The following is a 25,526-nucleotide window of genomic DNA, read 5'->3' on the forward strand; positions in this document are numbered from 1 at the left end:
GTTTTATATTATGTATATATATATATATTATATATAGAAAGTTGAAAAATAAAAAAACACGCAGATAAGGTGTAAAAACACAAAAATAAACATTGAGTGTGTTTTATCTTGTTTCGAAAAATGCAAAAATACAAATCCAAACACAGCCATTGAGTTTCAAGTTGTTCTTTCTCCAAAAAGAGACTGACCGTATTATAAATGTGACGCCCCAAAAATTATAATATATAATCGGGGGATTAATTGATAATTTTTTATGAAATTTAGTTAATTGGTAAATAAATTATGGGCCATAATTGGAATATAAAAACACTTGAATGAATTAAATTAGAGTTCGTTATAATATTTTTTGGACAATTTAAATTAATTAAAAAAATTCAAAAAGAACGTAATGGGTATATGTGAATAATATATATATATATATGAGAGTGAGAGAGCGGGAATTGAGGGTCCCACCTCCCACCGCCTCACTCTCTCTCTCTCTCTCTTTCTTCTTTTTGTTTTTATTGTTGTTCTTGGTACACACAACACACACACACAATCTCGGAAAGGAAAAAAAGGAAGAAGGAACAAAGGTACGGGTTATCATTTTAATTTTTATAAATTTATATAATTATATTATTTAATTAGTCTATTTATTAAATATTGATTATACTAAGCAATGTACTATTTAATCAGAATATTTTATGAGTTTGACTATTTAAAATATTATCGAATTAAATATCAAATCGGATATAAAAATGATATCGTTGGTTAATTAGATTATTAAATTTATTATATTTGAATATTGCTATAATTAATCTATACAATTTCATCGGAATTATTAGCCAAATACACAGTTCTATGTATTATTGCTTAATTAAATTATATAATAGCGAGAAAATGCTAGAAAATTCGTAGAAATATTCCAAAAAGTATATTTAATAAATGGTATGTTAATAAAGAGAAAAAACGAAGATTTTTGTATTTTGATAGAAATGAAATATTAAAGAATTATTAGAAATTGTACAAATGATATTTAATATTATATTTAAAAGAAATACGATATTCTCGATATATTAATTGTGTGTGGTATAACTCATTATAGGATACGGGGGTAAGGTGAAAAGACCGAACCACTACCTCTTGGATAGATAAAAGCATTGTAGGGTCAAGTTAAGTAAATAATTAGTATTATCTATATATGTCCCCTTTATTTGTGGTATTACTGTTATATGAGTTTGTGATTCATGCTGACTTTGATTTATCTGAAAATATATATGAGTGGTGAATGATGTAATTTGATTGACGATATTGTGTATGTGGAATGAGAAATGCGTTGAAATACTATGTTTGTTGTTTGATGTTTTGTTGTGAGTGTCTGAGAATGAGAATATATTAGTATATTGTCTTACATTACTAGTTGCTTACAAGAATGGTGATATGTGGAAATGAGGGAGTGATGGAAATTGAATGTAACTGTGGTGTGAATACCCCTTGATGTATTGAAAAGCCTATAAGGCGAAATGATATGAAAAGAGCTTTGATGCGATATGAGAAAGAAGTGAAATGGAAAGAGCTTTGATGCGATATGAAAAAGATGTGATATGAAAAGAGCGATGTTGCGATATAAAAGAGCTATGATGCGAAATAAAAGAGCTATGATGCGAATTGAAGAGCTATGATGCGAAATGAGATTGATGAGCCGGCTGTCAAGGAGGTTCACTTGAACTTATATAATAGTGAGATTGAGTTGACGGGAAAAACACAATATCACCTTTTGGTAAGCAAACTAGGAAAAGGAAAGTTTAATTTGATTATCTTATTGCGAGATAGCTATGTGGTGTAATAAAGATGATTATGTGGAAGCAAATTGACTATATATTCTATGCATCTTGCCTATTTATCTTGTTTGAGGTTATATGTGGTATACATATATAGATAGGGCTGGTTATTTACTTACTGAGTGGCAGGCTCATCCCTCTGCTGACATTTTCTTTCAGGAGAGGCTTTGAGGTGTCTGACTGTTGAAGAATAGGTCTACGCGCTATATCCAGGCAGGTCGGGCCAGTATGCTGTTTTCTCTCTTTGTCAGTTAGAGTACAAATCTCATTTTGTTGTATAGAGAGAACGTAAGCATGGAGATTACTTATGATGAACTACTTGTGGTGTTTGATGTGCATATATGATGTTGTAGGTTGATTACGCTTGTTATGACGTTGGGGTTACGTATAAATATGGATTAAATTATTTTGTGCATTTATATTTGTAAACACAGGGATTACTATAAGTATGACATTTAGGGTAGATATAGCCCTTGTAGCGAAGGGGGTGCTACATTAGGTGGTATTAGAGCAGGGATTAGATTTCCTAGGGATGGTAGAGGAAATGTAACATTATATATAAGGTGTATATATCAGGAATCTACTCACATGTGTGCATTTCATATGGGATAGAAGCGTCAAGAGAAAACGCTGCTGGCCCAACTGAGTCATTAGAGTCTGTGCAGGGTCATGATTCAGGATCAGAACATCAGGGGTTAGAATTCCAAAATATAAATGCCCTACAACCATAAATGAACCCCTTTATGCAACAGTTTGTAGAAATTATGCAGAGGACATGAGAGAAAAATACCCATATTTATTCCCTGAGCTGGTAAGTTAGTTAAATTTCGAGGACAAATTTTTTATTAGGAGGGGCCTAATGTAGCACCCTCTTTGCTACAATAAAGGTAGGACATTGATTGCCGTAGGGGATGCCCAAGAGAAAAGATGGCGGAGGAGAAACCAAGACCAGAGAGAGAGAAGAGGACGAGGAAATGCTGAGAAATAGGGTTAGGATTTTGACCTGATTAGCAGCATTTATAGAGTATGAGCTGGGTCGGGTAAACGAACCCGGTCGAGCAAGGTGGGCTAAACCAGGGGCTAGATTACAAATCGACCGATATATTATCACTGGACTTTAGCAATCCAAGTGAAAGGTTAGAGGGGCTTGGTCCTTTTGGCAAATGGGCAACAAGAAATTTACATCTATTATTTGAAAAATATAATAAAATTTAATTATTTTAAAAAATATTTAAGTTTTGTTTACGCAGATATATTGTCAATTTTATTTCAAAAGTATATACGAGTTATTGGTATACTATATTTGTTGTGTATCTATTCTATACATTAACTTATTACTCTACTTATGATTTAAATTCTCTACTTATTATTATTTTTTAGTTAATAATAATTTGATGATGATTTATGTGTATAACATCAAATACATTGATAATAATAAAATTATTAAGGCACGAGGAACAATTTTGTCCAACCAGGACGTAACTGTTATATTTGTTAGTTTAGAAAAGTAAACATTACATCAACAATAGTTCAAGAGGAAAAAGTATATTTAACCCAAAATTCAACGAAGTTTCAAATTCCTAATGTCTGTAATTATTGATAAAGATACAGTTTATTTTATTGAACTTCTTACGAGATGAAATGTATTTATGACGGGTACTACGGAAATAATTTTTTAAATTTTTTATTTTCTTATTGAAACCTTACATCCATTTTTTTAAAAAAAAGGAATAGTCAATGTGGAAAATATAAATGGCTAAATTATTTTAGGCTTTTATTTAAGCTATATATATAAAGCTCTCATTTAAGCACGACCTAAAACATAAAGCATTAATTACAATATATATTATTATTATTTGTTGTTATCAAACATTAGCCACGTAAGTTGGTCTTTAGTCAAAACCATTTATGCTTTTTCTTATCAAGAATAGTATAAGGTGTGGATAACGTGGCAGACACCAATTACCTACTTTGGTTTGGTTTACTTTGTGTTACGAAATAACTGGGGTATAAGATTAAATGTGTGATAAGAGAATTCGATATTAATTACACACAATTTACTTACTTGATTATAGTAATTAGGTTGGTAAATAACTCATTCCACCTTAATATTAATTAAGTAGAACGGTTGATTAGATTCGGGTCTGATCTTTAAATTCGGACACCCATACTAGCAAGTAAATGACTGTTTCGTCTGGATTGGGCTAGTCATTCAGCCCGATCGAGAAGAGTAATCAGAGTATATATGTATGAAATATTAATTTGCACCGAATTCAAGTCACTTAAAAAAATAATACGTATAATCAACTTAAATTTGTGTTTGGATTGATAAATTTTATGATATACATTTGAAATCCTTAATTAGGGATGTACAATTTGAGTTGATATCTTTGTTTGGGCTTATTTTAATTAATATCGAGTTTGAAAAGTGCATTTTAATTTGATTTTATTCTTACTATAATCGAGCTCACGCGAGTTTTAATTAGATCAAACATAAGTTGAACTCGAGCATAATGATATTTTAAAGTACGTTTTTTATTTTTTCACTAATTGAATTGAACTTGTTTCGAGCCAGAAAACTCTTCAAACAAAAAATTGTGTTCGAGTTTGGTTTGTCAAATTTAATAAATTAATTCCAGACGAGCTTTTGTCTATCAATTTTAATCGAGTGTTGAGTAATTTAATTTAGTTTTAAGCCCTATCCTTAATAAGAAACCTTTTGTATTTGATAGGTGATTTCATATTTAGAAGTATTTTTAAATAGGGGTAATTCACTCTCCTATCCTAAATTTTGATATAATTATATATAAATTTCATGTGATTTGTAAAATTACATTTAGCATCCCCTGAGATTTGTTGTCGTATAACAAAAAAGTCATTCCGTTTGTGAAGATTCATCGAATTTGTTGATATTAACAAAACAAAAATCTATATTTACCATCGACTGACTTATTGCTGATTTATTGTAGGTAAGATAAAATGTTTTTATGATCAAATTACCCTCATATATCTTTACTTGTTAACCGTTAAAAGGGTAGTTCAGTCGAAAAAAATTGTTTGACATGCAATAAGTTAGTAATAAATCAATCGATGATAAATATTTTCATTCAACCTTTTTGTTACTTATTTATTAAATAGTGTTAGATATAATTTTTCAAATCACAAAAAATTTAAAGTAATTACACTAAACATTAGGGAAGAAAGTATAAGTATCTCTTTTAAATACTTTAATTTTCATTTAAACTGTATTTTGTGAAGAATTGATGAATTTTTAATACAAATCCAAATATAGCCTTAATCATTTAAAATTATTTCTCCAAATTTTTATTTCAAATAAGAATTCTTTCATCCAAATATAAATTCTGTATAGCTACAATCCCTTTTCCCAACTCAAATATTTTTCATAATATTATTTTTATTATATTGTTACTACATTTGTTATGTGAGAAACATGAATTATAAAATGATTAATATGGCATTTTTTAAATAGTTAATTAATAAAATTTTGAGGAACCCTAAAATTAAGGCTGACGATTGGGTGTAGTTCATATGAATTTGTATTTGTATGAACTATCAATCATTCGACCATATAAAATAATTATATATTAATTTAATAATTCATAATTTATGTAGGTACAAAATTACAATAAAATTACGGAATATCCCTCGCCCGACAAACACACAGTAGGCATATGTAAGGTGTGTGAAACTCTCATCTGTTTGGGTGTAAGTGAATGAGAGTGACTGCCACCGAACGGGGCACAGAGAAGAGTGGACCACAGCCAATAGCATCTCATCTCGTATGAATTTTTCACGTGGGTGGATGTGCTTTTATTTTTCGCCAAAGGAAATCATGAAAGGGACTGCCCACCATACAATTCAAACAGTCAACATAAATTGATATCGGGCAAAATTATACTTTTATTTCCACAAAATATAAATAAATATTTTTAATTCTTTATTATATAAAAAATTTATATTTAATCTCATGACTAGGTTTTCGTTTAAAAAGAAAAAAGAAGATAGCAATAGAACATGCAATGAGCGCATTTATTAATTAACTGTCAAGCTAACGATCACACGCTTTGTACATGTCAGTTATCGTATATTTTTTTATGAAAACGTGGATATAAGATTGAATACGTCGAGTTTTCTTAATTTTGTGATCAATTTGAAGATTTCGTGAAGCATATGACTAAATTTGTCGAGTTTTCTCAAATTTATAATTGTTTCAAAAATCCCGTAAAGTAAAAGACTAAAAATATTGATCTTTTTATCCTGTGTAACTAAAAGTATAATTTTGTTTCAATAACTTAGCAATAGAAGCATACTCGATGTTGATATATAATTTAAATTTTTATTATATTTGTTTAATTTAATATGTAATCAAAGTTGATAAAAAAAGCAGTTTGGATGAGAAATAAATAGCTAGTGTGATATTTTTTTAATACTAAAATAATAATACATTTTTACTAAATTTACTCAAAGATTCAAATATGTATATATATATATATATTTTTAAAAAGAGCTTATCTTAAAAGTTTATGAGAGAGTATTAATAGACAAGCTCACAAAATTTATAAAGCATTTTGTAAAATATTTGAAATCTCATAAAGTAGTTTAAAATGTTATGTAAATATTTTAAAAAATGAGTTTGTGTAGAAAAATAAAATATTCATCGCTCTTACTTCAAAAATAATGATACAACTCAAGATAATTGTTCAATGAGTATCTATTGCGGTGGTAAAGTCATCTTAAAATGTCATTTGAGAAATATAAAAAGTTTTGAATTTATTTTAAAATCTTAATATACACTTTTAATTTTAGTCATATTAAACTCGAAAATATTATTATCAACATGTTATAAATTTCATGAACTCACTCAATTCAAACTCTAGTTTTTTAAATAAAATTAAAATTTGTATAGTTTCATAAAACACTTTATAAAACATACAACTTTGTAAGATTCTTTATATAGATTTTAGTCAAACACCCTTTAAATTCACGTAAATAACCTATTACCTTCACAACCTAACACCTAAATAGCTTTTTATCATGCAACATTCTAGATTGAGTTACAATTACGTGACATAAAATTTAACATAATTATAAATATCTTATCATTATTTGAAATATTACAAATATATTTCTGATTTTAATGTTCGTGTACCAACAAGCCATTTCGTTTGGATTTCCTTTTATATTTATGGCGAACTGCCCAAAATGTATTTTTTGAATTATAAATTATAGTCTTATATACTCTTTAGATTTTTGTAAAATATCTTTATAAACTAATATTCTCAATATATTATATACTTCAGCTACCCTAGTTTTTTTTTTAATTAACATGAATAGAATAATAATTTCTATCTCACTGTAAAAATATATAAAATTAACATTTATTTGATAGAATATTCATAATTATTTTAAATAAAAAATATTTATAATTATATCAAATTTAATGAGCAAGTAAATTGTATTTTAGCATCAGATTTGCAATCCAATTCGAGTCGACGATCGCCAATTGGAATTATACGGTAAGCAAAGGCACATGGAAGCATGCTTGAAGGTCTGAATTTGGAACTCGTGTTCTTTCCATCTTGCTTCTATTTCCATCACTGGCCCCACCATTTTCCTCGAATTTATTTGCACCCTCCAATCCCACCTCACCCTTTCAATTCCTTTTTCTCCATAGGCAATTTTCACGTGCTCAATGCATCCATTAAAAACACCTTTTCTCTGTACATAAAGTTGAACCTATAGCTCAAGAACTTGATAACCCTTCTCTTCCTTCACCCCGCCTAACCCCTTTTCTCATTGACCCTCAATTCTTTAAATAAGATTCATTGGTTTTCTTCAGGGAACCGAAACCACAGGCTTGATTCGCCACAATTTCTCACTGGGCTTTTGTTTTTCTTCGTCGTCGGTCGTCCTCTTTTTTCTGGGAAGTATGTCGAGTTCGAGGCAGCTTTCTGATGGCCGGAGGCAGGGGAAGGAGCCGGAGAAGACTAATTTTGTGCAGACGTGCAATCTCTTGAGTCAGTACATAAAGGGAAAGGGTAGTCTCAGAGATTTGAATCTTGAAATAGGTGGAAAAGTTGAGAGCCTCGAAGCAATAGGTACAACTTAATACTGTTTCTCGTCTCATGTTCTTCCAGTTCCTGTTTCTCTGCTTCTTTAGTTTCTCATGGTTTTGTTAGCTGTACAATTTGTTGCAAGAACTCTGGTAGATCTGGCGAGAAATTTGATTGTTCGATTTTCAGCTGATGAATCGGATGTTTTGCTTAATTTCAGTGAAGCCCGGATCATCTCTTGCTGCATCAGCTTCTACGGCTGTTGGTTTACCGAGAAATAATGGAAAATTTGCTGAATATTCGTCGGAACAGCAGCCGTCAAAGAACCCAGTTCCACACGTAGCCAGGCCTGATTCCTCCATTGTAATAGTAGAAGATGCCCCAAATAAAGCTAGCACAAGGTCCTTTCCTTTCTTCATCCGCCCTTTTCTTCATCTAATTTCATATTTCCCATCACTTGTATTGTATTTGTGCACAATAATAGCACCAAAAAATCGTTGAAAGGGTTGACTTCTGTGTGTTTCTAGAATTAGATTTAGAAGCTTTTATGAGCAACGGACTGAAATTCGTTTTCTTTTCCGACTAATTTCAGCAAAGAAGGGACGACGACGGACTCTAAGACTGCACAACTGACAATTTTTTACTCCGGGAGGGTATTGGTCTTTGATGATTACCCGACGGACAAGGTTAGAGACCTGGTGTCCATGGCTAAAAAGAGCAGCTCCCAAATGTCTTACGGCATTTTGTCGAAAACCATTCAAGAGAAACCGAACCCTGCGTCGACCTCCGTCGCACGGGAGGGGCTTCCGCCGCGGCCTCAAGCTGGCGGGGCTAAGCAGCCTGCGGTCATTTCGTCAAACTTTTGTAAGGAGAAAACAAATCGCACCACCACTGCGACTGCGGCGTCAACCTCTAGCGAACGGGAAGGTTTTCCGCCGTGGCCTCAAGCTGGTAGCGGAAAGCAGCCTGTTGGCATTTCGTCAAACACTTATATGGAAACAGATCCTACAACTAGTGGAGTTGTAGCGTCGAGCTTAAAAACTCAAGAACAACTTTCACCACAATCTGAGGCAAATGGATCAGGTATTCAATTGACTCCATCATTATATATAATTGTAATAATCCTTGAAAATATTTCGGATTATTCTAACTTTTCCTTTCTGGGGTCATTCAGATTTGCCAATTGCAAGAAGATCATCACTTCATAGATTTCTGGCGAAGAGGAAAGATAGAGCTGCTGTGAGAGGTCCTTACCATAATCAAGAACATCCTGCGTCGTCTTCTTCCAAGAGTGATGAACAGATTGACCTCAATCTCTAGCCAATTACCCCTCTCAAAATGATTAGGGTTTCTATATTATTACCTTTTGTAATTTTTTATTTAATATAATACAGCATTATTAATTGGGAAATTTGGAGTAATATTAAGCTCATACTCGTGTATTTTTGTGTGAAATTACTAACCACAACCACGGTCATTTGATGCCAATCCAATTTGAGTTGGTGTGATGGTTTGACTTGGGTGCCAGTGCTGGGCCTGGCCACTTGTTTGAGGATGTCAGATGGGTGGATGAGATTGAATCAGACCAGACCACACAACTCATAAAGAATCTGATATCAAATTACTTGTTTAGACTGAGTTTGAATTTTTTGAAATTATTGTTAAAATAAAAATACATGTTTGTCAATATGATTTATCATTATTTTTTGGGTAATTGTGATTTTTAAAATGTTAGGTGATGTTTTGTAACTTGGACTTGTTGTAATTTATTAAAATATTATAAAAATAATTATATAATTATCGCTTTTATAATAAAATTAAATTAGCAAAACTAATTTTTTTTATTGCTTAAACACAATAATTTGTGTTGTAAAAGCTAAATGTTAGGATTTTTGATAAACCAAGATTTTATCAAATTATTTATTCCCAATAATGAATTAGTATAAATATTAATTATTCAAAAATCAGGCCAAATTTAGTACTAATACAAAGCAAATCCGCGCATAGAGTTACGTCAGTATGTATGTATGTATGTTTTTTTCCCTTTTATATTCAAAAGTGATGTGTAATTTTATTTTGGGCAGGAGTGGGTCTAGAAATGAATCCAGACTCTTTGTTATATAAATATTAGTCATTGTTGTATGCTGTCTCCGCAAATATACAAAAAATAATTGTGAGGGTGAGGTAGTAGATTGAGAGGAAAAAATATAATTAAAAAATATTAAAATTATTATTTTCATCCTTCTCTTTTTAAAAAAAGATAATAAATGAATTAGAATAAATTTGGGATATTCAACAATTCTAATGATATTTTATTTTATTTTTTGATAGCAGTATAGATGATGATAATGGAATCACATCCCACCAGCAACAGGCCATGGCCATGGCCATGGAGGCTTCATTTGGGCAATGCCAATGGGCTCTTGGGCCCTCTACAAAAGGAATTTTCTTTGTTAATTAATTGGGCCAAATTTCCTTTTCATATTTTTTTGAAAGAATAGATATGAGGAAAGACATCACTAATTCTTACAAAATAATATTTTTCTTTGGCGTATTTGTGATTGAATTTTAGGACAATCAATTTGAGCCCTATTTATTGTTTATTATTAGATTTTATAGACACTTCAATACACTCCATTAAGATGTTCACAAGGTCTATTTTTATTTAAAGAGATCAATACTAATTACTGTTTGGGTTGGATTTTTCAACCCAAACAACCTAAACAAATATAGTATAATTAATCCATGGCCTTATATATATATTCTATCACCCAAATAAATCATACCATAAAGTAGACAGGACGGTATAGGATTCTTAATATTTTGTGTTTTTTATAATAAAAATTAAACAATTTTATTTATTTTGGTGTTATAACTTGTAAATTGTTCTTAAATTGGGGCAGTGAGAATATTGGGCCGAGTGAATAAGCCCAAAGCAATTTACAACTCAAAATAAAGTGTTATTACTGCAAGAAATAGGACCCGGTAAAATCTCATCTATAAATAGCCCTAACAATACCAATAAAATTCCCCCTTTTCTGTGAGGCCTCTCTTTTATTCTTCTGTCTTTTTCTTTCTTTTTTTTCTTCTTCTTTGTTTTCGTTATTTTTCTTTCTTCTTCGAGGCCCTTCCCCTTTTCCCTATCTACAAACCCTAACACTACCAAAATCTTCTCCGATCATTTCATTTAATCGGATTTCCGTTTAAATTCCTACCAAAATGCAGAACCAGAGATTGAAGCAGCAGCAACATCAGGCTTTGATGCAGCAAGCTCTCCTTCAGCAACAGTCGCTTTATCACCCTGGTCTCTTAGCTGCTCCGCAGGTTTTTTTCTTTTTCCCTTTCTCCCTCTCTCTCTCTCTCTGTCTCTATCTTTCTTTTGGCTTGTCTCGAGTGAATCGATGATTGATTACCTGCGTCTCTGGTTGTTTATTCTTTTATATTATTCCGTGCTCGTGATAGCGATCTTAAGGATGTCGGTTTGTTTTGTTCTTTTTGTGGTGCTGGTGATGGTGAGTGTGTATCTGTTGTGTAATTTCCCTCTAAATTTCTGCGATTTAAACAAGTTGGTGTTGGCTATTGGTTAAATTTTACCTTTTCTGTTTATGGCCGTATATTTCCTTTCCCGTGCCGCATACCAGGTTTTTGGTTGGTTGGTTGGTTGTGGATTGGGTTTTCCGAGGTTGAAGACCTTTCCATTTAACGTTATTAATAGTTAGTTCATCGAATTGGGGATTAATGAGGGTTTGCAGATGATTTGGTGTAAGAACTGTTCCCGCTTGCTGTTAGTACATGATTATCTTTGTTGAAATTAGAAAAGGTGCAAAGTCCTCAGTTACTATATGGTGTTTTAGAAAGTATGTGATATCAGTCTGCAGTGAAATGTGATATCTTGCATACTCTGGAGTTCTGAAGTTTCTTGACATGCTAACTGTATAAGTTGGTCAGCAATAGAGCAAATTCACTTTGCATTTTTCACGCATTTTGGGGTCGTTTTCTTTTGTCATCAATGGCATTCCCAGCACCCTGTACCCTTCTATTTTCTTTGTTTTTTTTTTCACCCTCTTCCAGGTTACCTTTGGGGTGGATGGTTGATATGGGCAGATGAAATAGGAAGTTTTTTCTTTATTTTTATTTCTTCTTTTTTCGCTTTTGCATTTTGCAGATTGAGCCAATTCCGAGTGGGAATCTGCCTCCTGGGTTTGATCCAAGTACATGCCGCAGTGTGTGAGTGTTGTCCCGACCTTTTTTTTGTTTAATTTTTTTTCTCTTCTTTGATGGTTGCTTTGTGGCCGTGCATTTGTGCATGATGTTATGTCCTCAATTTTTGGTTATGGATACACTGTCAATTGACAATTCTTTGCATCATTATTATTGTTTTATGTCTTGTCTACTTTGTATACCATTGACGCCAATATATTTATTGTGTTGGTTACTTTATTGATTATCTCGAATTCTCCTGCCACTTCCCAAATGGTGAAGTTTTTTGTGCTTACTCATGTGATATCATTTTGTAGTATCTGGAGGAAGTTCTTATATATTCGTCTGTTTCTATTTGTTTATCTTTTTAAATTTCTAGGTGTTTTCTTTTCGAGAAAATGCAGGTATGTTGGGAATATTCATACACAAGTGACTGAACCACTTCTTCAAGAAGTTTTTGCCAGTACTGGTCCTGTGGAGGCTTGCAAGCTTATTAGAAAAGAAAAGGTGCCATTCTTCTCAAGTCTCGGCTTCCATAACTACTTATTTACATAAGAATGTTCAAGCTCCTGAGATGATGTTGGCATTTATTATCCTTTTTGCTTGATGCAGTCATCCTATGGATTTATTCATTACTTTGACCGTAGATCAGCAGCACTTGCAATATTGACCCTCAATGGAAGGCATCTGTGAGTAGGAATTATTGCAGATCATTTGACATTGTCGCTTTGTTTAGAATAATAATTTTATTGTGATATTCAGGTTTGGGCAGCCTATCAAAGTTAACTGGGCATATGCTAGTGGCCAGAGGGAGGACACATCAAGTGGGTCTACATTTTATTGTTTTGCATACATGTGATATCTGCTACAAAGCATATAAGGTTGCTCTGCCGTAATTCTCTATCTCATGAAAGTTCTAACCTTTCTTTTAGGTCACTACAACATTTTTGTTGGTGATCTCAGCCCAGAGGTCACTGATGCCATGTTGTTTGCAGCATTTTCTGTTTACGCTAGTTGTTCGTAAGTCTCGCCCTCTCTCTCCCTATATATATATGTATGTGTGTTTCTACATATATATCCCCGTCTCTCTTCCCGCCCTGAGGTGGAATGCACACATATCCTCTTAATAGCAGATTTCTTTAATGTAGTTCTTTCCATTTTTGTATGTTGAAGTAGTTGTTTAAGTATTTGCCACCTTATCGGTCTGTGGTCTAGTTCTAGTAGATGCTGATTGTCCCTCGATTGGTCATAGTGATGCCAGGGTAATGTGGGATCAAAAGACTGGGCGTTCTAGGGGGTTTGGATTTGTGTCATTCAGGAACCAGCAGGTATGTTAGTGCATCCTTGTATCCCTGATTTTGAATGACAGTATTCTTGCCTTAGCTTAATCCTTTGGATTTTCTTGTTCAGGATGCGCAAAGTGCGATAAATGATTTAACTGGTGAGAAAAGTTTGGATTAATTTATATTTATGTAGTTCTTTTGATCTCAAAATGAATTGTCTGTTTGCTTTGATTAATATAAGCTCATAAGGAATAGGAAATTTACTTCTATACTATTATGATATCTTCTCAGGGAAGTGGCTTGGCAGCAGGCAGATACGTTGCAACTGGGCCACTAAAGGTGCTGGAACTAGCGATGACAAGCAGAGTTCAGATTCTAAAAGTGTTGTGGAACTTACCAATGGCTCCTCAGGTGAGTAAGTTGGAGCAAAACATTAGTGAGCTGATATTGGCAGTAGGAGGGAAAATATAAAAGATAATGAGAAGGACCTAAGTTGGGTACATGGCTCCATTAGGCTGGTGCAAAAGACACTGTTGAAACTTCTAAGATGGTTATTTGGTAAAAGAATAAGCTGTTCAATAGTTTCTAACATATTTGGTTACAATTAAGCTGTTAGACATGTGAGAAGTAAGATTGCAAGCTGAAGCAGACTGTAAGATTGATAATTAGGTTGCTGAATCCATGTTAATTGAACATGTTTGACGGTTCTCTTGTTTCTAGAGCTTATTTAGCCTTTTCTTACAATGTTGCTCAAACTCTTACTTTTAAGCTGGTTTAGTAGATGTTTGAACAAAAGAATGCAGAAAAGCTTTCTAAGGCCTTGTTGATATTTCCTTTACGCATTGCGGCTTTGTTTGGGTTGTAGAGGAAATGGCAAAGTGCAAGTGCACCTCGGAAAAGTATCCTTTTTTTTAAGTTGTTTGCTATGATGCAAAGGGAAACCCAAAAGCTTCCCCTACTTGGCACAATGAAAATAAATAAGAACTAATTTTACGATTATCTCTTTCCTTTTTGTTATGGATAGTACTGTAAGTAACATCAAGATGACGATTCCTTTTTAATGTTCGCCTTATTCTTTGGCCCCAAATCCGCTAGACGTTGTCTTATATAGTCCTTTATAAAGTCGATTTTTTTTTATAGTCACCTTCTATGAAACCAAAAGAAATATATTTTGTAACTAATCAAAAGGAAAAAAAGGGAAGAGACAAACATAGTTTTTAGAAGATATTGATTTACCTGATCTGACAACTAGATAACTTATGCTTATAGAGGCTTCTTCTTCTACAGAGGATGTTAAAGAGGCAGCAAGCAGTGATGCTCCCGAGAATAACCCACAGTACACCACCGTGTATGTTGGCAATCTTGCCCCAGAGGTAAAAGCCATATTTTCCTTGTGCTTCCTCATCCTTCAGAATACAGACTGATCATCTCTGTTAATAAGTGCTTGGTCTTTTCTATTTGTGTGGTTTCACCAGTTTTTATTTTTCCAATGTGTTGTAATTCAAGTCATCAAAAAGTATTATTTGGTTCTCTTTAGATACACGCCTTGTATTCATTCCCGAAGCCAGAAATGATAACGCAGAAAAATCCCTTGGATGTTTGTTGGGAGCAAAAAACCTGTCTCTCTACACTACATACACAATGGTTCCTCTCAAATCTGAATGTTTCTTGTCCATATTTTATAATAAGTTTCCTTGTTTTGTTCTCTAGGTAACGCAGGTTGACCTGCATCGCCACTTCCATGCACTGGGTGCTGGATCAATTGAGGAAGTTAGGGTCCAGCGTGATAAAGGGTTTGGTTTTGTTAGGTACAGCACTCATGCAGAGGCTGCAATGGCTATCTCGATGGGGAACACTCAGTCATTCCTCTGTGGCAAACAAATTAAGGTTTGTCTTCAGTTCTACTTATTATTGGTCTGGAGAGTAACCATGTGGCCATGGATACAGATATTATTGCAGCAGCATTTTGGAGAAATTTTCTTTCTGTTAACTGACTTTTAATCTTGCTAGTTCCTAACTATGAAAGTGTTATTGTAAAATCAACAAAAGGTTTGTGCACTACGGGTAAAAGGAAAGCAGATTGCAGAGTATGATGTACAGATCACAGAAATCTTGGATGAGGCTTTCTGAAATGGGTTAGTTGTATTCTTAGGGCCAAACACAAAATGATGTGTATGTTTGTCCTGCATTTGTCCAATGAGAGTGAACTCTACTGTAAATAGAATCCAGTCGTCTTCCATCTTTGATAGATCGCCCTTCTTGCAAAGTTATGCCCTTTCACCTCCTGTCCCTGTTTCCTCCCCTTTTTTGGATTCTTTTCATTGCCTTGTTTAAAATGTGAAGACAAGGATCTCGGTACTTGAGGATTTATTCTCTTTCCTGTGAGTAGCCCACTGTTAACGTGCGATGGAGTGTGGTGGATGCATACAGGGGTAACCGACCCTTTATTGATTGTATCATTCTCCAACTTGTAGCATTTGAGTTCCGTAAAATTCCAAGTTTCTAATTTTTAACCTTGACAACATTCTTGCTTGCATACAGTGCTCATGGGGTAACAAGCCGACTCCACCAGGAACAAGCTCAAACCCGCTCCCACCACCTGCACCTGCAGCCTTGCCAGGCCTTTCTGCAGCTGACCTTTTGGCTTATGAGCGGCAACTCGCAATGAGTAAGATGGGTGGTGTCCACGCCTTGATGCATCCACAGGGGCAGCATGCCCTGAAAGCATCTATGGGAATGGGTGCTGGTGCAAGCCAGGCTATCTATGATGGTGGTTTCCAGAGTGTTGCTGCTGCCCAGCAGCTCATGTACTACCAGTAATTTCATGATATGATTTGACCGATATGTGAAAACTTAGAATGGCCAATCCCTTGAAAGCCTGTGTTCGAGGTTTTTTTTTTTTTTTTTTTTTCTCCCCTCCCCCCCCAACTTTGTAGGATGTTTTGTACTATTTTGGTTTTCGGGATGGCTACCCGACGCGACACATGCTATGCTTGCCGTATTGTAACCTATACGTGCTGTGTATGCCTCTTTTCATGTTGGAATGAGTTTATGAGTGGCTTCTTTGTGTTATTTGTCCCCCTCTATTTTCCTCTCTGCGTGGCTGCTTGTCCTTTATGCCCAGGTCCTCACCTCATCCCCCGGTGTATATATTAAGGGATGATTACATTTACCCTCTAGTTTATGGTCTGTTTACATGAAACTCCTGTTTCTGGATAATTTCAGTCATCAGGAATGTCAATGCTGTTTATATAAACCACTTCTAGTTTTTGGAAAATTGTACATAAGTATCTGGAACATGTCTACATCAATATACAAATTATTTATGCTATTCGCTGGACACAGAATGTGGTGATGTTTTTAACTAAGGCTTGATGGAACATGCAGTGCAACTTGTAGTTGCAGGGAATTGGCGAAATTTTTAGAATTTAGAGATTTTTTCCTTTTATAATATGTACATTTTAATGGTGTCTTATCTAACTCAATTCTATTATTTTTGGGCGTAAAATGTATATGTTTTAGACTTTTAATCTAGTTGACGCAATTTGTATTAGTGATTGGAGTGGAGCCATGTAAAATCTAAATTTATGGACCCGATAATTCGTTCTAAATTTATTGTCTACTAGTATGTCAACCATGACATACGGTATCTACCCATGTATTTCTACTAATGTTCTAACATATTAAATCATATAATTCATCGTTACCTACCAACAAGGTATGATATATTTCAAGGAATGAGAATTTGTACCAACTCAAATAGCTCATAGCTTAAAATAAAAAAATTAAAAAGGTTGCCATCAATGTGTATTTGAAACTAAAACTAAACTTTTATTGGAAATAATACCAAGAAAATCATAAGCCATTATGTGAAAGAAATTTCATAAATTTTTAAAATAAATTATAATAATTCATATTAATATATTTATTTAATTAATAATTAATATAACTAACAATGATAAATAAATTATGATAAAATTCACATAAAGTCCGATAAAATTTAAAATCATGATTCTCCATGCGATCTAATCTTAATTTTTTAACTATTAAAGTAAGAAACCATTGGTTATTGGCTAACCGGTCATACATTGAATTTTAAAGCTCAGATTTTGGTTCAAGTCAAATGAAAGTCATTTAACAGCTGAAAAAACGAAAATTGCAATCGGAACACAGCTTAATATCGTCCCCCCTCACTGCAATGCGTTATAACCGAAGACTATTTTCCTGCGCATAAGCATTATAAAAGCACACACCTTCACACAAGTCTGCTCTCTCTCTCTCTCTCTCTCCTCTGACACACACACACACACACACACACACACACACAAAGAAAGAGGAACAATACCCCAATTTCTCAGAGATTTTGCTTTCAGGGATGTAGTGCATGCGTGTTCCCTGAATTTGAGTTTCAAAGATCGGAATTTTAGTTCGCAATAGATCCTCAGAGTTATGGGGATTTCATTCAAGGTTTCAAAAACCGGTAGGAGGTTTAACCCGAAACCGGCACCGCTCGACGTTGCGGCTTTGTCTGTCGAAGAGGAAGAACCGAACGATGCCGTAACTACGGCCACGAAGAAGAAGAGCGACACCATTTCGTTGTCTACTAGAAAGCTGGCGGTACTTGCTATTTCTCTCTTTCTGGCTTTTCTTATATGCAATTAGATATAGCAGTTACGAAGGTTGGATTTTTTAATCAAATCTTGAATTTTCGTAATTACCTGGTTATAAGTTAGAAATTTTTGGAGAATTATCTTTATGGTGATTGTTTTAATTTGATGCCGTGTCTGTAGAGGCTTACAACTGGAACGACCTTTACAGTAGCAATTGGTTTTGTTTTTTCAAGGAAATCTCTTGCTATATGGTTTTGGGGCTTTTGTGGAGAATTGGGAGTACGGATAGGTCAATTAGAAATTGCTGATATGTTATTAGTTTATTGTAGCTTAATTTGGGTTTTTCTTTCCTATAAGTATGATGATTCTGCTTTAACCCAGTCAGAAAAAAGGCTTTTCTGGAGTTCTACTGTGTTATTTAGATAGCTCCTTTTTTGGGGGTAACGAACTCTATTTTTCTGGTACAGGAAGAGGCTAGTGAGAACAATGGTATTGCAGAAATCTCTGGTAAGTGGCTGCTCTCCTAAATATATAGAGGAATGGAACCCTCCCACCCGCTGAAACGTTTTGCTTCTTAGTAGGGTTGGTTTACCTCTACTGATTCTTTTTCCTCTGCTTTATTTCCCAGATAATGAAGTTTCATTCACTCTAAACCTTTTTCCCGATGGATATTCTATCACGAAGCCTATGGAGGTTTGTTGTTCATCACTTTAAGTTGATTCCATGAAAGTAACTGGAGCACCCCTTTGAAGTAATGGTCTTTTATTGGATAAGTTAAATCATCAGTTGCTTGACTCCTGTACTGTGAATTTTCAGAATGAATCTGGCCGTCCTACATCTATAGATGTACCAAAGTTTTTGCACCCATATGACAGAGCATCCGAGACTCTGTTTTCGGTAGGTGTTCCAGTCTGTATCTCTACTCTATATGAATTTAAGTGCAAGGTTACACTGGTTGTGGGTCACTGTCTGTTGAAAAGTGAATGTTTATTCCACCATCACAAACTCATATCTTATTTGAAGTTCATCAATTAAGCTGATTGACTCCTGCAGACCTGTGAAAACCCTGAACAAGCACAAGGCATTGATCTCGACAAGTTTCTGTTGACCATGCATTTCTAATTATATAATAATTCTTGATTGACCACTGGATTCTTGTATGCTTATCATGTTGGCGATGGGGTTTCCAACTTGCATTATTACAAGAAAATACTCAAATTGATAAAGCGACTTTGTATCCTAAAGCTGCTTTTGTTGTTACTTATCAATGGACTGCTATGTGTATTTGGTTGGAGTCTAGTGCAATAAATTTTATTTGACTCAACTTGTTATCCATTATTGTTTATTTGGTATTGGGTCTCTGAATATAGACTTTGTAACTTCCTTAACTAAAACAATCCACCTTCGAGTGACTTAGTTTCTTCTTACACTTTCAACTAGTTTCCCTTGGTAACTCATGCAGCCAGGATGAGTGTACTCATGGCTCAGGAAGCTATTTTGAAAACATTAATTTGAAAGAGGTGAACAAGGAGATCTATCTCTTAAATAGATACTGTTTATTATATGTAGTAAAGCTTTGTTGTATAAAAGCAACATCATTCTCTTCACCTGCTGGGTTCTTTATTGGTGCTGGTGTCCTCTAATTTTGCCACACTGTGGTTTATACCTTTCCTCGTGTTATTACTTTATCTTATACATCCATTTTATGAATGCAAGGCAATTGAGTCTGGGCGATTGCCAGGAGATATTCTGGATGATATACCATGCAAGTACATTGATGGTACTCTTGTCTGTGAGGTAAGATATATGAGATTCAGTCTATAATACTTATTGAAAATTATGAAACTCTGTTTATTTTAACCGAAATCACCTCAGTGATTCATGTTTGAAAATGCTGTTCAGTGCAGCATAGAAACATATGAAAAAATTCTGATTCATCAATTTGATGATGGTTCAATATTCCATTCTAGATAGACAGACTATCTATCAACTCAAAGGGGATATTGAAATGGTTGTAGAAGTCTATTTTTGAGTTTGGGATTTTGCCTGCTCTGTGTTTTATCCATTGGATTTATGCCAAGGAACTTTCTGTGCATTTTTGTCTTCTCGTCATTTCTGCTTAAGCTTTAGAAAGTTTGTACGTTGCCTCAACAATTTTACCTTCCCAGGGTAATCATCTTTTTATGTTTCCTTCTTCATGTATAAGATCAATTGTTCTCATAGTCGTACTGCTTTTCTTTCCTCTTGGATAGCTGATAGTTTCTGATTATATTCCCTGTTCGCTTCAGTTGCATGTTTACCTTTTGGTCGGTTGATAAATTGATTTATAGAAAATGGAATGAGGAATTTTATCAATTCTGCTTTTGTGTAATTTATATTGCAGGTTCGAGATTATCGGAAGTGTTTTTCTGAAGGACTTAATGTGGCTTCAGGGGACAGCTCACCCATCATTAACAGAGTTTCTCTTAGAATGTCACTTGAGAATATAGTGAAGGATATTCCAGCCATTTCAGACAATGGTTGGACATATGGTGATCTAATGGTAAGTGATCCTCTTGTGTTGGTGCTTGCACTAGAAGGATACTGTTTCTTACTGGACGTTATTTACATTTTGCTGAAGGAAGTGGAGTCCAGGATTTTGAAAGCCCTACAACCACAACTTTCCCTAGATCCTACTCCCCAGCTGAACAGACTCTCTGACTATCCTGTTCCCACTAAGGTTTGTATATGAAACTTGATTTTCTTTGTATAAGGTTAAGATCATCATATTTTGACCTGCAGTGTACCCCAATTTCAGTTGAATTTAGCACTACGCATCATGCGAAGGAAAAGATTGAGGCAGATCCCTGAAGTTGCTGTGTCCTCAAATAATATCCATGGGAAGAAGGTATGTCTTGATAGAGTTCCAGAAAGCTCAAGGTTGGGAGACTCGGGATCTCTAGTACATCAATCTTCTTATGAGAATCTGAACACTCAAAATAATGTCTCAAGCGCTATGCTTCCACTAAGGAACAACAGCTTTGGAGCAGATGGTTCTCTTCTCTCTTCGCCCCTGGTATCTCAGCAGTCAAAATATCAAATTGGGGTTGGGAGTCCCAGAATGATAAAGGATCAGCGGTCAGGAGCTCTTTTGAATGCATCTGTTGCTTCTCCTGGTGGGCAGGATATGATGATTCCATTCACTGATAATGGTGCTGCTTCAATTCATGGTAAGAGTAGAGACACTCAAGATGGGCAATTGTCTCCACTTACCCACAAGAAACCTAGGGTTACACATACAGGGCCTGATGGGAATCTGCAGCATTTAGGACCACAAATGGACAACTTACATGGATCCGAATTACATTGGAAGAACACATTAATGCAACAGCAGTCAATTGGAAGAGGGATTCAGTATGCTAATAGTGGTGTACAAAAGTTTTCCCCGCAGATGTATGAAGGAGGTCTAAATCAGGAAGGGGGCCCAATACCGTTCACTATTGGACAACAAGGAATAAGATACAACTTAAAGGAAGAACCAGTTGAGACAGAGAGATTAGACAAACCAGAGCTCAGTCGTATGGGCATGGGAGAAGCAGAATTATCCAATATTGATCCACAGCAGTCACGATTGCAGCAAAGAGTGCCCCATCAGTTCATGAGATCAAGTTTCCCTCAAACTCCATGGAACAATCTTGGTCAGCCTCTTGATAATAATTCTAGAAAAGAGGATTCATTTCCGAAAAGAAAATTGGTTCAAAGTCCTCGTGTATCTGCTGGAGGCTTACCTCAATCTCCCTTGTCATCAAAATCTGGAGAATTTTCTAGTGGTTCAATTGGACCTCAATTTGGAGCTGTTGTCACTAGTGGACTTGTATCATCTCAAAAGGAGAAATCTGCGGTCACATCTGTTCCTTCTGTTGGTGTTGGCGGCAACCCATCTTTCACTTCAAGTGCGAATGATTCCATGCAGAGACAAAACCAGGCACAGGCAGCTGCAAAACGCAGATCTAATTCTCTTCCCAAAACTCCTGCAATAAGTGGGGTTGGTTCTCCAGCAAGTGTTAGCAATATGAGTGTACCAATAAATGCAAGTAGCTCTCCTGTTGGAACACAACCTTTGGGTGATCAAACCATGCTTGAGAGATTCTCGAAGATAGAAGTGGTAGCTATGAGGTATTTCCGTCAATCAAGCTGCCTCTTTACCTCAGCAATTTGATTTTATCTTTCTATATGCCAAATTGTTCAATTAATCACAATTTCATGAACGTCATTTGTATATTATATTATATTAAAGCTAATGCCATTGTAGTGGTTGTATCAGCAATATGAGCTTGATCACAGGAGCTTTACCATTACTTGTGATCGTTGTGTGTATGAGAGTAAGTATGCAGACTGAATCCAGTAATGGGGTTCTATATGGCTCTGTTCTTTAGCAATGAGATGGATAGCCCCTCTTCTCAGACAACACATATGATATGATGGCTGCTTGTGATTTTTACCATTTCGAATTGTCTGGATAGGATACATGTTATTTGTCGCAAATTCTTCCAACAGTGTTTGCAGCAGTGTAATCTCTTTTTGTTTAATACTCATGTTATCTTTTCTGATTCAGGTGTCAACTTAATTGCAAAAAGAATAAGGTGGATGAATATCCTATGAGGAAGCCCAATGCATATTCTGCTCAACAGCTGGTATCTCATCTCTCAAGTGATTCAAACAATGAGAACCTGAAAGACGAAACATGTAAAATGCCATTGTCAAAGTCCCTGATAGGCGGCAACATGAATGTTTGCAAGACCAGAATCCTGAACTTTATCCAGACAGAGCGCATTATTCAAGGTGTGTTGACTTCAAAACTTTTATGTAAAACCATTTAATTAAATTTGCGATCCTCACAATTGGTATATGCAGGTAATAGCTTCCAATTTGTTCCAAAGGCAAGAACTAGGATGATCATGTCAGAGAAACCAAATGATGGATCTGTGGCAATTCATATTGGAGAAATAGAGGATGCTGAATACTTGGCTGCAGAGGATTACCTTCCAACATTACCAAATACTGTGAGTTTGAAAATTCTCTTATGTTAATGACGAGGATGTTTCTTTCAACTTTCATTTATTAAGGAGGACCTTTTTCTGTACAATTGGATAAATTTTGTGTAATACTTGCATAGAGAATAAAACATTTCCAGACTAGCACATTATTAGTCAAATACTCATATAAAATTCTTATCTTCCCTTAGTGTACTAAACAAGCTAAAATTGGCATCCCGACCACAAGAAATGAAATATCTTCCATTTCTCTGCTCCTTCATAGCCCCCTTCCTACACTAACAAAAAGCTATATTTTAAGCTGAAAATGAAAACCTATGACAAAGGCTACGAAGAAGATTTTATACATGATGCTTCTTCTTCTTTAATGAGTTAGAATTATATTACCCCTTTATTCAATGTTGCGCTGATACATGGCACTCGACCCCTGCAGCACATTGCCGATCTACTTGCAGCACAGTTCTGTTCACTGGTATGTTAATTCTTTCTTTTACGAACTTAATTAGCATAAGCGGTATTGCCAACATTTAGTAATAACACGTACCTGTCCAGATGGTGCGTGAAGGATATCATGTGGAGGATCATGTCCAACCAAAACCAGTCCGGATCAATCCTGCCTCAGCCAGCCAACTTAATGCTCCAGGAATTCCTCCCGGTAGTGCAACATCCGAGATGCAGCAGTTTTCTGAAGGTGTTTCTATTCAGCCGACAAATGATATTGCCAAACCTAGTACCAGTGGTAATGCATCTGTAAACTCATTACAGAATGTACAAGGCCCTAGGATCCTACCTCCAGGGAATACTCAGGCGATCCAAATGTCTCAAGGTCTTCTGCCTGGGGTTTCAATGCCTTCTAGACCTCAGCAACCTGAACAACTGCCACCTCTGCAGCAGCAACCACCACAACAGCAACAGCAGCATCCTCAGTTCCAACGATCACCCATGATGCTGCAGACAAATTCAATGCAACACCTGAACAATATGGCTCAGAATGCAAATGTGCAACTTCAGTTGTTGCAACAGCAGCAGCAACCACAGTTGCTTCAAGCACAACAGCAGCAGCAGCAGCAGCAGACAACAATGCAGAGAAAAATGATGCCCGGTCTTGGAACTGTTGGCATGGGCAATATTGGTAATAACATGGTTGGGCTTGGAGGCTTGCGCAGTGTCATGGGAATCGGCAGTGGTAGGGGGGTGGGTGGAAGTGGTATTTCTGCACCAATGGGGCCTATCTCAAGCATTGGAAACATGAACCAGAACCCCATGAATCTGAGTTCAGCTGCAAATATTAGCAATGCTATCCGGTCTGGGACTCTTACACCAGCGCAAGCTGCTTTTATGAAGCTAAGAATGGCACAAAACAGATCAAATGTGTTGGGGAACCCTCCATCAAGTATTGGAAACATGCCTGGAGCTAGACAGATGCATCCAGGATCTGCTGGTCTTTCTATGCTGGGCCCTGCTCTCAACCGAGCCAATATCAATCAGATGCAGCGTACAGCTATGGGTCCACCAAAATTGATGCCAGGAATGAATCCTTACATGACCCAGCAGCAGCAGCAACAACAGCAACAGCAGCAGCAACACCAGCTTCAACAGCAGCAGCAGCAGCACCAACAACAGCAGTTGCACTTGCAGCAGCAGCAGCAGCAACAGATGCAGTTGCAGCAGCAACAACAGCAGTTACAGCAGCAGCAAGAAACCACTTCTCCATTACAAGCTGTTCTTTCTCCTCAACAAGTGGGTTCACCATCAAGCATTGGTGTTCCCCATCAGATGAATCAAACACCACAGCAGCAACCGCTACAACAGCAAGCCAGTCCCCAGCAGATGAGCCAGAGAACTCCGATGAGCCCACAATTGAGCTCAGGGACTATTCACCCGATGACTGCTGGAAATCCAGAAGCTTGTCCAGCAAGCCCTCAATTGAGTTCTCAGACTTTGGGCTCGGTCGGTAGTATCTCCAATTCTCCGATGGAGCTGCAAGGCGTTAATAAAAGTAACTCTGTAAATAATGCATAGCGATTATCAGCTGTTTGATCTTCAAAATTTGGTTGTCATCCATTCTGGTCCAAGCTTGGGCTTTGATAACATTGCCTTGTAAGTAGGAGCGGTTTGAGGTAGCAAGACAACTCGTATATACTTGGATTAAGGATAAGTTCAGCCAGGACCCGGAGCACTGATAATTGCCATGTTTTCTACCGAGTGATCTCATACATGAAGTAGCCGTCTGGTGGGAGGAAGTACATAATTCCTTTCCTCTTCAACTTTAAGCTTGTAGGTTATATCAGCGCTGATAATTTATGTGGATTAGCATTGTTGTCAATTAGAGACTACTATCTTGATGATTTTGTCTATTCGAATTTGTTGGTTTTAAGTGGTTGCTCTACCATGATAGGAAAACAGTTACCTTAGTCAATGTTGTTTGTAACTGTTGAAGCTATTCTAGTATGTGACTGGAATGAAAATCATTTTATTACTATTATTGTGATGATTGCTTGGCAAG

General features: G+C 35.6%; 3 protein-coding genes across 3 annotated transcripts; all 3 read left to right on the forward strand.

Moving 5' to 3' along the window:
- Positions 1-7,559: 7,559 nt before the first annotated feature.
- Positions 7,560-9,305, forward strand: LOC105157820 (jasmonate ZIM domain-containing protein 1). The gene is made up of 4 exons (XM_011074304.3): positions 7,560-7,939; positions 8,115-8,295; positions 8,487-8,977; positions 9,069-9,305. Exons 1-4 carry the CDS (start codon positions 7,771-7,773, stop codon positions 9,212-9,214), a joined length of 987 nt encoding a protein of 328 aa, XP_011072606.1. The 5' UTR covers positions 7,560-7,770; the 3' UTR covers positions 9,215-9,305.
- Positions 9,306-10,913: 1,608 nt separating this feature from the next.
- On the forward strand, positions 10,914-16,449 carry UBP1B (oligouridylate binding protein 1B). Its single transcript, XM_011074306.3, has 12 exons — positions 10,914-11,218; positions 12,060-12,121; positions 12,499-12,601; positions 12,707-12,783; positions 12,857-12,918; positions 13,027-13,114; positions 13,347-13,422; positions 13,505-13,535; positions 13,669-13,788; positions 14,665-14,750; positions 15,088-15,264; positions 15,919-16,449. The coding sequence occupies exons 1-12, from the start codon at positions 11,114-11,116 to the stop codon at positions 16,195-16,197; spliced, it is 1,266 nt and encodes a 421-aa protein (XP_011072608.1). The 5' UTR covers positions 10,914-11,113; the 3' UTR covers positions 16,198-16,449.
- Positions 16,450-17,581: 1,132 nt separating this feature from the next.
- LOC105157822 (nuclear receptor coactivator) lies at positions 17,582-25,505 on the forward strand. Its single transcript, XM_011074307.3, has 12 exons — positions 17,582-17,994; positions 18,455-18,494; positions 18,616-18,680; positions 18,804-18,884; positions 19,704-19,784; positions 20,371-20,529; positions 20,608-20,706; positions 20,785-22,142; positions 22,582-22,808; positions 22,881-23,029; positions 23,454-23,492; positions 23,573-25,505. The coding sequence occupies exons 1-12, from the start codon at positions 17,827-17,829 to the stop codon at positions 25,040-25,042; spliced, it is 3,936 nt and encodes a 1,311-aa protein (XP_011072609.1). The 5' UTR covers positions 17,582-17,826; the 3' UTR covers positions 25,043-25,505.
- Positions 25,506-25,526: the final 21 nt, after the last annotated feature.

Source organism: Sesamum indicum, linkage group LG3, assembly GCF_026168435.1.
Source record: "Sesamum indicum cultivar Baizhima isolate 11 linkage group LG3, ASM2616843v1, whole genome shotgun sequence".
NCBI lineage: Eukaryota > Viridiplantae > Streptophyta > Magnoliopsida > Lamiales > Pedaliaceae > Sesamum > Sesamum indicum.